Source organism: Apis florea, unplaced genomic scaffold (assembly GCF_048593485.1).
Source record: "Apis florea isolate Af1SG1 unplaced genomic scaffold, ASM4859348v1 contig_2203_pilon, whole genome shotgun sequence".
Classification (NCBI taxonomy): Eukaryota; Metazoa; Arthropoda; class Insecta; order Hymenoptera; family Apidae; genus Apis; species Apis florea.
This window is the reverse complement of record NW_028256543.1, coordinates 281,268-296,571: the sequence shown is the minus strand read 5'-3', so window position 1 is coordinate 296,571 and position 15,304 is coordinate 281,268. Positions and strand designations below refer to the sequence as shown.

The window sequence follows — 15,304 nt, the reverse complement described above, 5'->3', positions numbered from 1 at the left end:
ATTGGTTCCCAATAGTTCACAACGATTCGTTTTCAAAGGCACCAAAGGTTAATAAATCGATCCATTAACTAAATTCTTTTTATATATTTACAATACTTTTTTTTTGCATTATATATATATATATATATATATATATATATATATATATATATATTTCTAATTTAAAAAAACATCAAACGATCGATGTCATTAAAATATGACGAAAAAAATTTCAAAGATATTCGAATGTGTAGGATTATCGAATCGTTTCATGTTTCAATGGACGATGATGACGTCATCATATGAAATGTTTGAAAAAAATTTCGAATATTTAAATGCCAATATATATATATATATATAGAAAATTGTTCTCTCATTTAAAACGATTATAATTAGTTATATATAAAATTGATTTTTTTCCACGGTTGTTTCATGAGAAAAACAAAGCAGAAAAAGAAGAATAAGAAGAAATTATTAAAAAAATCGAAGCGAGCATCCATTGAGTTTCATACACGGCCAATAAAAACGATCTGTTGTCCAACAACTTTGCTCCCGTACAAAAAAGGCTCTAATTCTGGTTCCCTACATTTTTTTATATTCTTTTTTTCTTTTTTTTTTAAATTCCTGTATGTCCTATAATTTAATGCATTCTAAATGATGGTCCATTTCGTTTCACAGCATTCCAACAATTTCAATTATAGTCTCCGAATTTTCAACTATAATATAATCGACACTACGATATTTTTCGTTCGACTCTTGCTAAGGTACAATCGTTCGATCAATATTAAAGGATATGAAATTATTATTTTTTCTTAAATCAATTAAATCGATTTAATTTAGAGAAAATATCCAAACTTCAAGAATAAATTGGAAAATGGTCATTTCATTTATCTATTATTACTATAATGGATTATCAAATATTTAACATTAGATATAATATATATTTAACAATAAATAAGAAAATAATTTTTGATTAACAAGTTAAAATTGATAAAATGCTTTAACAAGAGAATAAAATAGATATATTATCATTTAAAATGTTATTGGTTCCATATTGATCTCGATTGTGCCCTAATCAAGAGCATACGCGTATTTGCGTGTATGTGAGTGTAACTTATACATACTTTTTTTTATCGTCATATTAAAAATATACATTAAAATGATACGCACAATTGTGTCGTTAACGTACACCATTTAACAAGTTCCCTACCTTAAGAGGTATCACTACGTATTTTTCATTTTTCACTTGGGTATTTTACAATAAAATAGATCGGTAAGCAAATCGTAATTCTTGTCTTGTTACGAGACCACGAGTACCGGTGGATCAGGTAAAACGATTTCTCAGGCAGTCTAATGTTAGGAATATGTCTAATAATCGATTAGACGATAGATTAGCTACATATATATTATGAAAGAATATTATATGCTTCATAATTTTGTATAAAATCTATATACATTATAATTGAAAATTGATTTTTAGATTTTGTGCACTAAGGGTGAAAAATTGAAAGAATTCGTATTATATATATTTTTATAAGTTTAAAGAAAGTTTATAAGTTGAAAAACCATAAACTTCTTCAATATCTTATATTTTATTTATAATGTCAAAAAATAAAATAAACAAGATCTTTTATTTTATTTTAATCAGGTTAATCAAAATTTTATAAAATCATTTTTTAAAATATAAAAAACTTATTAATTATCTCAAACTTATGATTAATAGTTATATCTTGTGCCAAACTCATTCAGCGAATCTCTATGAGACTTTACATATCATTATTCTTACTAATTATAGATATGAAAAGTTTGTGCAAATTACTTTGTCTTATACAAACAAATGAAGCACATAATAACACTGGGTTTTTGAAATACCGCCGAGAAATGATCGTATAATGTTGAGTAATTGATAATATAATTAGGAAGTAATTATATTATTCAGAGAATTTGAGAGATCCACCTGTGCAATGATTTAAGAACTGAAACCGATTCAATCGTATCGCAGATTATCTTTCAAGGATTTACTTCAGGCATGTACACTTAAGAAAGATATATATATAATATATATCGATATATATAATATCAGTGATATTTTATATATATATATATATATGTATACATATATATGTGTATATATATATATATATAATATCAGTTCAAATACAATAAATTTTGCGTCAATAGGAAAATGTTTAATAACTAGTGGAGACATATATATATACTTTTTTTTTAATACATTAAATTTTACTTTTTTCGTTATGAAAAATAACAATTTCTTTATACTTTTTTTTCTTTGATAAAAAAGTGTGTTGGCTAAGAGATTGCACTTTGTGATCATTTTAAAAATTTGTGATTAATCATTAGTGACTATACATTATATATCTTATGTTTCACACACCGATTGTTCATACAGTCATCAAATATATTTCTAATTGCAACATTAGTAAAGAAACAAATTAATATCGAAGATTCATACGACTCTTCTTTCTTTTCCTTCTTTAACTTACGTATAATATAATCTTCGGTTATAATAGAAGCAAGATTGACTTGCCAAGTTGTTAATTCGTCGACAGAATGTTGTAAAACAAAATCTATAATTTATAACATGGATATTATAATCTTTTTATTCTTTCCTATCCATTTTTCTTTTTCATTTTTTGTTGAATATATTTTATTTTATTATTTATTAATCTACTTTTATCGTATATTTCCGTAAGATGCTTTTTTTTTTTTACACATAATTCGTCGACAAATAATCTTTTGCAGACAACATGAACAAGTCAACCTGCAGGAGGGCAACATGTGGTGCCAGGCACTATTATATTTATTTATATATCGTTTGTGTATTCCATTAATCAATAACGTTAATTAATTACAGTAATGTACCAAATACGATTCTTGAGAACAGTTCATATCAGGATATATCCTGAGATTGAGTAAAGCATAGGCTGAGACCATCTTGAAAGCAGTTTTACTTAGGAAGATTTTCTGTACTTTATAATTGCAACCCTATATTGCCAGCTAATCATGGATTTCACTAATGAAGCATTTTATAAGATATATTAATTATAAGATATTCGTTCTCTATATTTCACACTTAATTTAATTGTGATCCATTGTTATAGAAAAATTGTGTGTGCAATAATTATTGTATTTAAATGCTGTTCAAACAAATTTATTAATTCTCATGTATTATTATTTGAAGATAAATGCTCGCAGAAGTGCAAGCTCTCGTTGTGTACGATTTAGGCGTTAAGGGTTGCAAAGTATCTTCCTTCTATGTCTTTCTTTTTCTCTTCATATCAAATGTGCAAAATACTTGTGGAAAATGTATATAACATATGTATATATGTATACATATACAAGTTCGTGTGTATATACTTTTCTTTCTTTTCAACATTATATTAGATGCTTATTTCACATACAATATGTATGTATCTTTTCTATCACCTCATAAAGATCAATATATTAATTTCCGAGTATATTTTTTCTACAGAATATCGTATTTATTTTGAGTACAGTAGCCGATTAATCATTCAACATTTTTTTTTTTCTATTAGCGGACATAGACCGTTAATTAGTTCGCTAATGAAAAAAAAGGGAAAAAAAACTCCACTATTTAAAAATAAATCAACATTTAACGATTCTTTAAAATAGACGAGTTAATACACATATGAGTGTGAGTATAATACATTTTCTAATAATATATTTGAATGATTTTTTTTTTTATAATTTAAAGAATACAGTTTTTTCAGAGTAAAGGAAAAAGATATTGCATTAAAAAAAAAAAAAAGAAAAAGAATTGTAAAATTAAAATTTATATACTAATCGAATATCATTATTCTCTGACTAGGTATTCAATTAAGAGAGAAATAATGTTTATTGCTCTCGATATTAATTAAAAACATCAATTAACGGATTATGCCGCAGATTGTACCTATCTACCATTATAACGCACAAAAAACAAGTAACAAAGTACATTTATTTATAAATCTCTAAATTGTGAAATCATTAGACATTCGCAAGCTCTTAGAAATTCGGTTGTCGATGCACTTAACCTCCGAAATGCTATACTCCCGGTTTTCATGTCTTAATATCCATCCTAAATGTACCGCCATTTCCTTTCTTTATTTTGAAAGGAATAACCTTCGCCATAGCGACAAGTATCAAAGACACAATATGCCATATCACGAAGAAAATGACAATGAATTAATGAAATATATACAAACAATTTTCGTATTATATACATGAAAATATATATATATATATATATGTATCCATCATATATATATAATATAATATAATATATATATATATACGTGTAACGCTTCAACATTATGGCACCGTTATTTAATCGTCAAACAAATGTATCTTTATATTTGTATGTACGTGTCCATGTATGTGTTTGTATGTATGTGCGTGCGTGTGTATATGTGTGGACTTTAAAATATATAAACAAACTTGTATTCTTCGTTCAGCCAAGTTGGATTTCTGCGAAAATTGTTCTTCATTTCACGCGCGCACCCAACTACAAGGAAAAAAAAAAGAACCATGGCCGAACGTGTGTAAATAATGAGTTTTTGACTTCGAGTTCCGGAACTTCTCACAAAAGCACTATATGCCGTTGTACGTAGAGGTATGAAACGATCGAGCGATTAATTGTTACGATTGATATTAAGTCGCCCAGCCCTCAGTGATCCTGGAACGCTTCATAAGTGGTCCATTCTCATAGTCTGAGTTGTTCCCACCATTTCCTCCGGTATTCGAATGACTCGTTCGAATGTCTGCCACCGTTGCACTACCTGGAGACGGAAGATTTGTCGGTGTTATACTTCCGGAATGAGACGGTGGTGGATTACTGCTAGGTCTGTTCGACACAAGATTCAACGATTGTGGGCCGGGATGAGATACATGATGTGGAGGTGGTGCACCGGTACTCGACGAAGGTCCAACATTCAGGGCCGTATGATGAAGGTTGCTAGTATTACTCGGCCCACTACTATTTGAGCCACTGTTGCCACCGTGAGGATCTCGAGGTGGACTAATCGGTTCACTCTTTATTTTCACTGGTAATGGCGATGTGGCAGGCGGTGGTGTACTGCTTGATACGGCTAGATGAGGAAGACCACTGCAATAATGTTAGAGATATGTCAGATTTGTAAGAAAACTGATTGTTATTAATTCTCTGATAGAAAAATAGATATATATTGATTAAATTTTCGTTAAAACTAAATTTTTATTTTTGTCCTGAATTCATTACGAAAATAAATTATTTTATATATATTCTTCAACAATTGAAATATTATGTAAATTTAATATTTCGTTTTAAATAATCAAAATGATTATTTGATTTAAGTATTAATAAATAACATTGTTTTTGCCTCAAATTTTTATATCTTTTACCGAAAAAGAATTTTAGTTAGTTAATATATGAACAAATGAACATGAAATTTGGAAGATGAAAATGGGATGAAAAACCATTAATATCTTTATTGACATGCTGCTAAAACAATTATCCAAACAAGAAAAAAAAACTATAAAACTCCAGTGGACGTTGTTTGATATTTTTATCCTCAACTCAGATAAATATAGAGTACACATTAGAACGAGTGGCGTCGTTGCAAGCATGATTAAACTTTACAAATACTTTTCAATCTTTTCTTAAGAGTTTATATTATAAACTTATTCCTAAACACAGTTTTTTTTTTCTTTTAAAAGAAAATGAGATTTTACAAATTTTAATACAATATTTAGAATAATTTTTAAGATAAATATCAACTGGATATATAGTTTTTTTTTTTCACAATAATATTTATGAAATATGATTTACCTGATACTGGACATGGTGGCTGCCGAATACATTGATAAGTCATCAACGTACCTCTGATGAGACCAGGCTAAACTTCCAAGGTCCGAGGAATAATCGGTAGGTCCGAAAGTAGAATATCCGGCTGGAACTGATGGTGTTTGCAATGCTACTACCGGTGTATTTAATGCAGATTGTGTATGGCCACTCTATATATTCAAGAATAAAATAAAAAATCGAATAATATTAAATATTATTGAAGATAATTTTTACATATCTATATTATTATCTATCTGGTAGAGTTACACATATATAAATGTGAATTAGATCCTTAGATCATTAAACAAATTTTATAATAAATTCTAAATTACATTTCAACATATTATGCCATTTTGAGCATTGAAAGTACACGTACATACCAAAGTAACCTTAACAAATGCATAAATAATGTAATTACATTATTAACAAAGATTTATCCAATCGAATTTTTACGATTTTTTTCTATTATAGATTATAGATTTAATAATAAAAAAAATAGAAGTTAGTTTTATTTTAAAAAATTAAATAAGATTAAGATAAAAATACTCAATATAAAAAAATATTAAATCGCTCAATTGTATAATGATTTTAAATTATTTAAGAATATAAATTGAAATCAAGTATAATGTATACTAACATCATAACTAGTATCTTCGGAGAGAGGTTGTGTAAGGGGTGTTGGTATAACTACTCGAAGATTAGTCCTGTGAGGATGAGGCGGCGGTGGAGGAGGTGGAGGTTGCGGCGAATGCCTAGACGGATTACTGCCTTTGTTTGCACTGCCTCCTCCAACTCCTAGTGCCGGCGAAGGACCTGGACTAGGTGAACCTCCTAATGGTGATGCTGATGGTGGATACCCATTACTCATTTCCAACATCCCTCCTGGTGGATACACTAAATATATAAATACAAAAAAATATAATATAATTAATGTTGATTTTTTTAAAAAGGAAATATCATATCAATAAAGATCATAAAATCACATAACTATAATAAAAAAAAATAAATATTTGGATTTTTTATTTGCTGTTATTGTTATTTATTAATTTCAAATAATTTTTTAAATTTCTCTAGTAACTAATTTTGTTTTTAATTTTTTTTTTTCTATATATAATAATAATTAAATTTATTTGATAAATTGTATCAGTGTATTAAGTTTATTGACCAAATACCTGAATCTGTTTCAGAAGACGACGGTCTTGGAGAAATGCTGGTATGCGCTATTTGAGGACTAGATCCAAGTAGAGATTCGCCATAACTATTCACTGGTACGGATACAGGTAGAGAGTAATTAGATTGTCCCATTGCCTGAAATTGTATTAAATCAACGGTAATAAAATCAATACAATATTCAATAATGATAGATTACAAAATAAAATGACAAATATGTCTTTATTTTAAAATTACATCCTTCATTATTTTCTTGCCTACTTCTATTAGATAAAATCAAAAATAATAAAATAAATATATATATAATATATATATAAAACACACAAAGAAAATACAAATGCAAATCGATCTTCATCTTTTGTATAAATAAATTTCTACAGAAATGAAAATTCTTATAATTTTAAATCTTTTTATATTTATTATAAACTAAAAAATCTCACATAAACAAAATTTAAAAAAAAAAAAAGAATAATCTACATAATAAGATATTCTTATATGTGAAAGCTATAAATATAATTTTTCAGGAATTCTAAGAATTTTAAATTCTGAAGATTCAATTTCTTTGCTTCCTAAAATAATTATGATTAACCTTATTAATTATTAATTATTTCCAGATGAAGTTCTATGCAATATATACAATAAATTGAGTAAATGAAACAAAACAGATTAACAACTAATCAGAGATATCCTGATTTAAATGTCTGCCAATAATATCGTTTATGACTGACTGAGCTGACTGTTTTGTAAACTTATGGTTCGTGTTGCGATAATAATTTAAAGTGTTGCGAATTAAATCGAACCTGCGTCACTGACAAATTGCTCGATAACGAATTGTTAAAAGCTAATAAATATAATCAGGAATACTAACGAATTGTTCCTAGTCATGTGAAAACTTCGAGTTAGAAGTTCCCAAAGTAAAAATAACAAGAACAGGCGATTATAAACATCTAATTGTTATGAATTTCAAAATGATAATGAAAAACAATATATTTTTACATATTATATAATTTTGGAGAATTACTCAAAAAAAAAACTCTTTCCTTTTATTTTTCGCACTAGTCAGAAAAATGAAACTGAATAAATTTATACTTTACAAATATAAATATTAAATCAAAATATTTAAAACTTTCTTCAATTAAAATCTTATATAGAAAAATAATTATAGAAAATCTGAAAATACATATATATATTATTCTAAAGCAAATTCAACAATTTTTCAGTAAATACAGAAGGATTTAATAAAATAATATCTCATCATAAAGGATCTTTATAACTCCAATTACATTTTTTATGATTTTAAATGTATAATAAAATTTTTAACAACTTATCTATTTATAAGAAAAAAATTCCTAAACACTCAAATATTAATATGACAAAAATTCCAACTTCAATTATTCATAATATCCAGTATATAATACAATTTTCAATCTGTACTATTTCATCAAATTCTCCGCGTCTTTTCTTATAAATTTAAAATACCAAAATAATATATAATACTTCAATAATAAACTTCAATAAGATGTATAATAAAATCAATACCAACATACCAATACAGAGAAATTTTTCTATATGCAAATTCCTAATGTCTTAACTACTGCAATCTTAACAACAGTAACAACCTTAACCCAATTTCAATCATTCATAAGAATTAACAAATACAATTCCCAATACTCTATACCACTCTACAAAAACCAAAACTCTCAGCAACCTTGTATGCCTAAAATGCCTAAGATCGACAATACCTAAATACCCGTGGACCGTCGGCAGGAGATCCACAAAATTTTTTCAGCCATCCCAGGTATTCTCCTGACAGGAACATTTTTCTTTTTCTCCCTGTTCCTCTCGACGTCAGTTGGCCATCGAACACAACACAGAACGACGACCTCCACTTACCCGAGTGCCGTTATGTTGGTGCCTCTGCATCATTAGTTGGAATTCCTCGTCAATCTTCGTGTATTTGGCTTCGGTGCGCGGAGTAAGATTGTACTCGATCGCGTCAGGCTCCGGACTTTCCGGGGACATGGCGCCCTTATGTTCCTTCTTGTTGAGTGCCTGCAAGTGTCAGCAGACAGGTTCACGTGACCACACCGCCCGAGGGCACTCAACCTTCGCATGCACGTTAATTTAAACGGCTAATGTTACATATACATACGCATTTTATATATACATACGACTAGTCTCTCTAGTTATTTTTTTTTTCTTCTCTTCTTTCATATATGTTTCAATGTATGGGTTATTCGTGTATGTACTTTTACTATTTGTACAGTGAGAAGTTAATACGTGCGTTTATGGGCATGTAGAAGAAAGAAAAGGAGGGAAGATATCGCGTGTCACGCGACACCAACGGTCGACAATGGATTTGTGTGGAGAATCCATGAACGACCCTGACCATTATTATACTCAAAACAATTGGGGGACTGGGTTAGGGAACCGGTGTATAGGAATGAGTTAATGATAGTTTTTCTAAAGTTAGAAATTTTTAGTAATTTGATATTGATATATAAGAATATAATGAATAATATATTAATTAGTATTATTTAAAATTCTTTCTTTTTTTTTTTCTCGATAAAAATTTGTACAGAAGAAATAAAAATTTGCAATAAATAATATTAAAATGAAAGATTTTTGAAGTTAGCAAAAATCTCTTTTTTAAAAATTCGAAGAATTCAAAAAGTTGAGTATTTTAGGAGGAGAGAAAAAATTATAATTATTAATTTTTTTTTCCAATTAAGAACTGAGCTTTTTTTTATTAAGATTTTGTATAGAGAACTTTATTAATAAAGTTAGAAAGAAAAATTTTTCAATTGATTTGAGTATAATAAATTTGTTCTGTACAATAAGTTATTGGGTTTTCTTTTTTATTCACTACTGATTTAAATATTGCAACAAACTTTAATTATTTATACTGGCACGATTGAAAACAATTTTTCTGATATTTCTTTCTTTTTTCATATATATATAGCCGATATACTTTTTTAAAAAAAAAATCTAAGAGAAATATTCATATATACAGAGTGTTTCACAAAAAATAAAATAATTTTACCTCACTTATATTTTTATTAATTAAATAGTTTTTTCTTTTCTAATAATTATGAAAAATGTATATTATTATTTATTATATTATCATAATGTTATTCAAAATATTACAAAAAAAAATTACAAACAAACGTTCTACAATTATTTTGAAAAGAAATCACTTTGAATAAAAAGAATAAAAAAAATATACTAAAGAAAATATCAATATATTCGCAAAATATACCAAAAAAATCACTTTACGTTATTAATATACGTAATAATAATATAAAAGTAAAAAAATAATCAAAAGAAATATTCTCAAAATGAAGTTTTTTATATAATGCTTATTCCATCCAGTCATTTGTCTTTTGTTAATATACATTTTTTTTCAGAGACATCAAGCAGAACATCACGCAAGAACATCAAGGATAATTCTCTGTCCGGCTTTACTAATGGACCACCCTGTATAAAACGATTGAAAAAGACGCATAGGAAGAGGGCTTGTACAGCACGCACGTAGATATAATACAGCATACTCATGTATAATTTCGATAATCGACAAACTTGAAAAAGTTAATAACCAATGATGATACGCGAGGATATCAGACATCGTGAAATTTTTCTTTATGAAATCTCTCATTTACTGATACACCCGTGGAGTTATAGGGCAGGCTGGCACTAACGACTTGTCGCGTCACTCGATGAGATTATTTTAAAAATATTGATATTATACGATTCAATGCTGTCCAGAATGTTTAAAATTCGAGAATCTTAAAAAATTGAATAATTTTATTGAAAAGATAATTTTTAAAAAATTTTTTCAATCGTGGAATTGATAAAGAATTATCAACCATGTTGCAATATTTATTTTATAATTCATATTATTCTGAAGTTTTAATTTTGTTTTTCTTGAATCAGAAATTCATATCAAAAACTTTAACTAAAAGTAAAAGCATTATTTAGCATTAATTATATTATTCTTATAAATCTAATATTAAAGTTTTTTTAAATATATTTAAAAAAAAAAACAACTTTATTGATTGAAGAATTCATTTTTAAACTCAATTTATATATAAATGTATATCCAAACAAAAACTTGTTTTCTCTTAAAATGCTATTTTTACTAATTTTTTTTTTTTTTTTTTTTGAATACATCTTCTGTATTATTATTTTAAAACAAAATAACCGATAGGACAAACTGCAGAAAAAAATTTATTAATAAAATATTTTGACTATTGTAAGCATAGATAAAACAAACAATTCTTAGATTTAAGAATAAAATATAATTATTATTATAATCATTTATTTGTACGATATGTAAACAATTATTTTTAATAGCTAAGAGTGGCTTTAAGATCTTCTGATCAACTAAATGACTTGAACATATAGTACTTTCTGAGACAAGACCTAATCGGCCTTGGATATGCAAAGACATGCTTCAACATTCTCTGACATATTATTTACGTGAACAAGTTTTTTGAAAGTGATGCTCATTCAGATTTAAAACACGTTTATCTTACTTCCGAAGAATTTTTTTCATTATTTAAAATACAAGAATATTTTATTATAACAGTGGAAAAAAGATTGCGAGATGTGTAATCTCTGTTTCAAAAAGAATTGAATTTCTCCTTTTATTTTATAATTTTATAAAATTTCATGAAATATAATTTAATATTTTATATATTATCATAAACATATGATAAAAAATGAATTCTTCAATATTTTATATAATGAAGTAATTAATTATAATATTCTATGTAGATTGTAGTATTATAATATTCTAATATTGTATAAAATAATTAAAATAATTTTGTATCAACAACAAACAATTTAAAATATTGAAAATCAGATTCAAAAATTTTCATAATATGAGGACTGTTATTTTAATCTATGCATTATAAAAAATTTCTTAGATAATAATTATCCCTTTTTCTCTATCATCTATTCTACTTTTCATAGATGATGAAGATTTGGAAATATTGTTGGGAAACTTGAAAATTACCGAGGAGAAATCGGCTCACCTCGATGATATTCTTGTTGGTGAGAGACTCGTGGGGTTCGTTGTACTCGGTGTACTTGAGAAGAACCTTGTCCATGTCGGTGCTCGCATATTGATATAGCTTGTTACTCGAACTGAAGATAATCAGAGCGATCTCACAGTCGCATAGTACTGACAACTCATATGCTTTTTTCATTACCCCGAACTTCCTTTTGTTGAAAGTCACCTGTTAAAGAATCATCAATTAATTATCTTTATTTGCCTCAGCCATCTTGAATTATTTGATAATTATTTATCAATTAATCAAACCGATGTGATAATTATCTGTGATACAATAGTGATTCTGATTGTTTTTATTTACTTTATTTTTGAGAAATATTGGATAATAATTGTCGAGAAAAATTATAAAAAAAATCTGAGACAGAAAATTGAATAAATATTCATTTACATTGTAATTTATTGAAATTATTCTTTTTGCCTTTTTTTTTTTATTATTTAATGGAAATCATAATACCTGACGATTCCGTTCGTCCGTAATGCGCGAAATTTGAATCTTCTTCCGACCCATTTTTGTACGGCGTTATAAAGATGAGACAGTTCTTCGGAACCACTGGATGGAATATTAAAAACACTAAAACAAAAATGATTTTCTTATTTTTTTTATATTATAAGTAATTAAAATATCAATAATCAATCAAACAAAAAACATTTTAATTTTTTGATATACAACATACTTTTCAATGTGATATTATAGAATAAATCTTTTACATCTTATTATTTACTATCATATCTTTTGTATGATTCTTCCCAAATAAATTAATATTAACAAATCATTGATTACTAAATCTATAAGTAATTATCAATAATTTCAAATCTAATTCATATAAACTATTTAAATAATTAAAGATATTGTCTAATGATGAAAACTTTATAAATATGAAAAGATATAATTTAAGATAAGATAAACATTCAAAAGAGTACCCTTTTAAGTTTTGACATTTTAATGATCACCATGAGGAAATTCAAGTTGAAATGGTGACAACTTTCGAACAACGAACAAAGGATTGCGATTTAGCTGGCGATTTGAAAACAAAAAGCGCGCACGAACCCATAGAAAACTAGAATACTAGTTATATAGCTATGTATCACATGCAGTTCGAAACATGCGCGACAGAACTGGACCATGCGTTTCAAGTCTAATGCTGAAACGTGCATAAAGCACGTGTCTCGTTCATGTATCGATTAATTGTCCAGCAAACCAGTCAACTAACTTTAATGATACATTAAATTCGACGGAGAATAACAGACATGATGCCTTGTTTATGCGATTTTCTATTCAACTCGACTGAAGTTCCATTATCTTTCAACTAACCTCACTTTCGATCGTATGCGAAACATTAAGCGGGAATTTTGAATGATTTTGAATAATCGAAACTTGTCAACATTCGTGCTCTAAACATTTTTTTTTTAATTAATGATTTTTGTATAATGTTTCTCAATAATACACATGAAAAATAAGTAAAATAAAAATAAAATAAATAGAATAATTATTTCGATGAAATCGAAATAGTCGAATGAAAGTAAAAATGAGATTAATTAAATAATTCAATACAGTGATTGATTGATTGTTGAAAAATAAAACTGTAATTAATAAACGATTTCGATATTACTAAAATAGCTGTGGTAAGAAATTCAAGATAAAACTAAAACTTTTCTCTCTTGTTTTCTAGCAAAAATATAACAGTAATAAATTTTTTCTTAATTCAATCGAATTAGTGTTCAATAAAGTTTCCTATTTATTTCATAATATTAAATTTATTACTACATTTATATTGATATCACATCAGATTTCTGATAGAATCTGACTAGATAGAATTGGATTTAAATACTTAAAAATTTTATTTTTTTAATAGCGATTTTTCAAATTTGATTATTGGAATAATAAGCAAAGTAAGCACACCAAAGTAATGTAATTTCGTTATCAAAATCAAAGCAGAATAAAGTGAACGTAATTAATTACGATGTCATTGCCATTATTGTACAGAGTAAATGTGTAATAAACATCGATTGCTTTTCATTTTATCGATAATTAACGTACGTATTAATCGATTTTGTTGCTCGAGTTTTCCTCAAAGTGTACGGGTACATTGAATTATGTTCCACTATCACATGTCAATTAATAACGATTAATAAAAAAAAAAATCATAGACTTATTAAATTATTAGTTGCCATCTATGATCTTTACTTCTGAATAATAAATTTATATCAATTTCACAATACCGACATTTTAAGGATTATATTTATGTTGAAGATATTTCTAATCTTATATTTTATGAATTTCTCAATCGATAAATAGATCATTTTCTTTTTAATCTTTATTATGATATCTTTGAATCGTAGATAATTAATAGGATTAAATTATATAATTTTAAAATATTTAATCATAATATATATATAATGTATTATTATACTCAGATCATTGTATATGTATATGTAATCATCTATGACCTAATGATATCAATTCAGAATCAAATATATATATATATATTAATCTATTTGACATACTAAAATATATTTTTATTAATTATAAATTTAATTTAAAGTACTATCTTATTTAAGAGGAACTGATTTCAAAATAAATTTATCAAATTATATATATTTAATAATTTGATATTTCTATTTCATTCAAACACTATTCTATACAAATATTCATTTACTTATTCGATATTGAACAATATACATGATCGAATTCTCATTCCAATAATCGTATAATCATGAAATCACAAAATTCGAATATATTTGAAAATTATAAAAAAAAAAAATAATCGAATGATCGATTATTCACATTTGATAATATTTCCTTGATTCGAAAAAGCTTTCAAATGTTCAGATACACCGAGGCTGGTAAAAACATAAGCTTTAACATTGTTCTAATTCTAAGCTCCATCAACTATATTTATCGAACTCCCTTTCATTCATTGCGAACACGCGATCTCTCGCTATATGAATTAACGCGAGTTTCACGGGCAAACGTTATTTTTGTCGCGCCTATCTTATGCATCGCAAAATTATGTTGCACCGTCACCGATTGTAATTATATCACACTCGTGAATCCGTCGGCTCTCACGTTTAATCGAAAGCGATTCCCCTATATCGGCCCCTCTTTAGTTCAACACGCGATTCACTCTTACAAAATTATTACATACTAATCATGATTAATCTAATAATTTTCAATGCTCTTTACATTTTTACATTTTTATACAGAATATAAAAGTTTAAAATTTTAAATTCCTGTCTTA

General features: G+C 26.8%; 1 protein-coding gene across 9 annotated transcripts in view; it reads right to left on the bottom strand.

Annotated features, from left to right (window-relative positions):
* Positions 1-3,650: 3,650 nt before the first annotated feature.
* Mef2 (myocyte enhancer factor 2) overlaps positions 3,651-15,304 on the bottom strand; it is a 49,573-nt gene continuing 37,919 nt past the window's right edge. For 5 of the 9 annotated variants that reach the window (XM_003695322.4, XM_012488841.3, XM_086917537.1 and 2 more), the window contains 7 exons: positions 12,520-12,636; positions 12,028-12,231; positions 8,885-9,043; positions 6,994-7,129; positions 6,459-6,715; positions 5,807-5,991; positions 3,651-5,104 (listed from right to left, as the gene is read on the bottom strand). In XM_003695322.4, the coding sequence (XP_003695370.1) occupies positions 4,651-5,104; positions 5,807-5,991; positions 6,459-6,715; positions 6,994-7,129; positions 8,885-9,043; positions 12,028-12,231; positions 12,520-12,573 (1,449 nt within the window). In that variant the 5' untranslated portion in view covers positions 12,574-12,636 and the 3' untranslated portion in view covers positions 3,651-4,650. Of the gene's footprint in view, positions 5,105-5,806; positions 5,992-6,458; positions 6,716-6,993; positions 7,130-8,884; positions 9,044-12,027; positions 12,232-12,519; positions 12,637-12,986; positions 13,043-15,304 lie in introns of those variants that run through there. The other 4 variants (XM_086917539.1, XM_012488843.3, XM_086917538.1 and 1 more) reach the window with 4 other exon arrangements.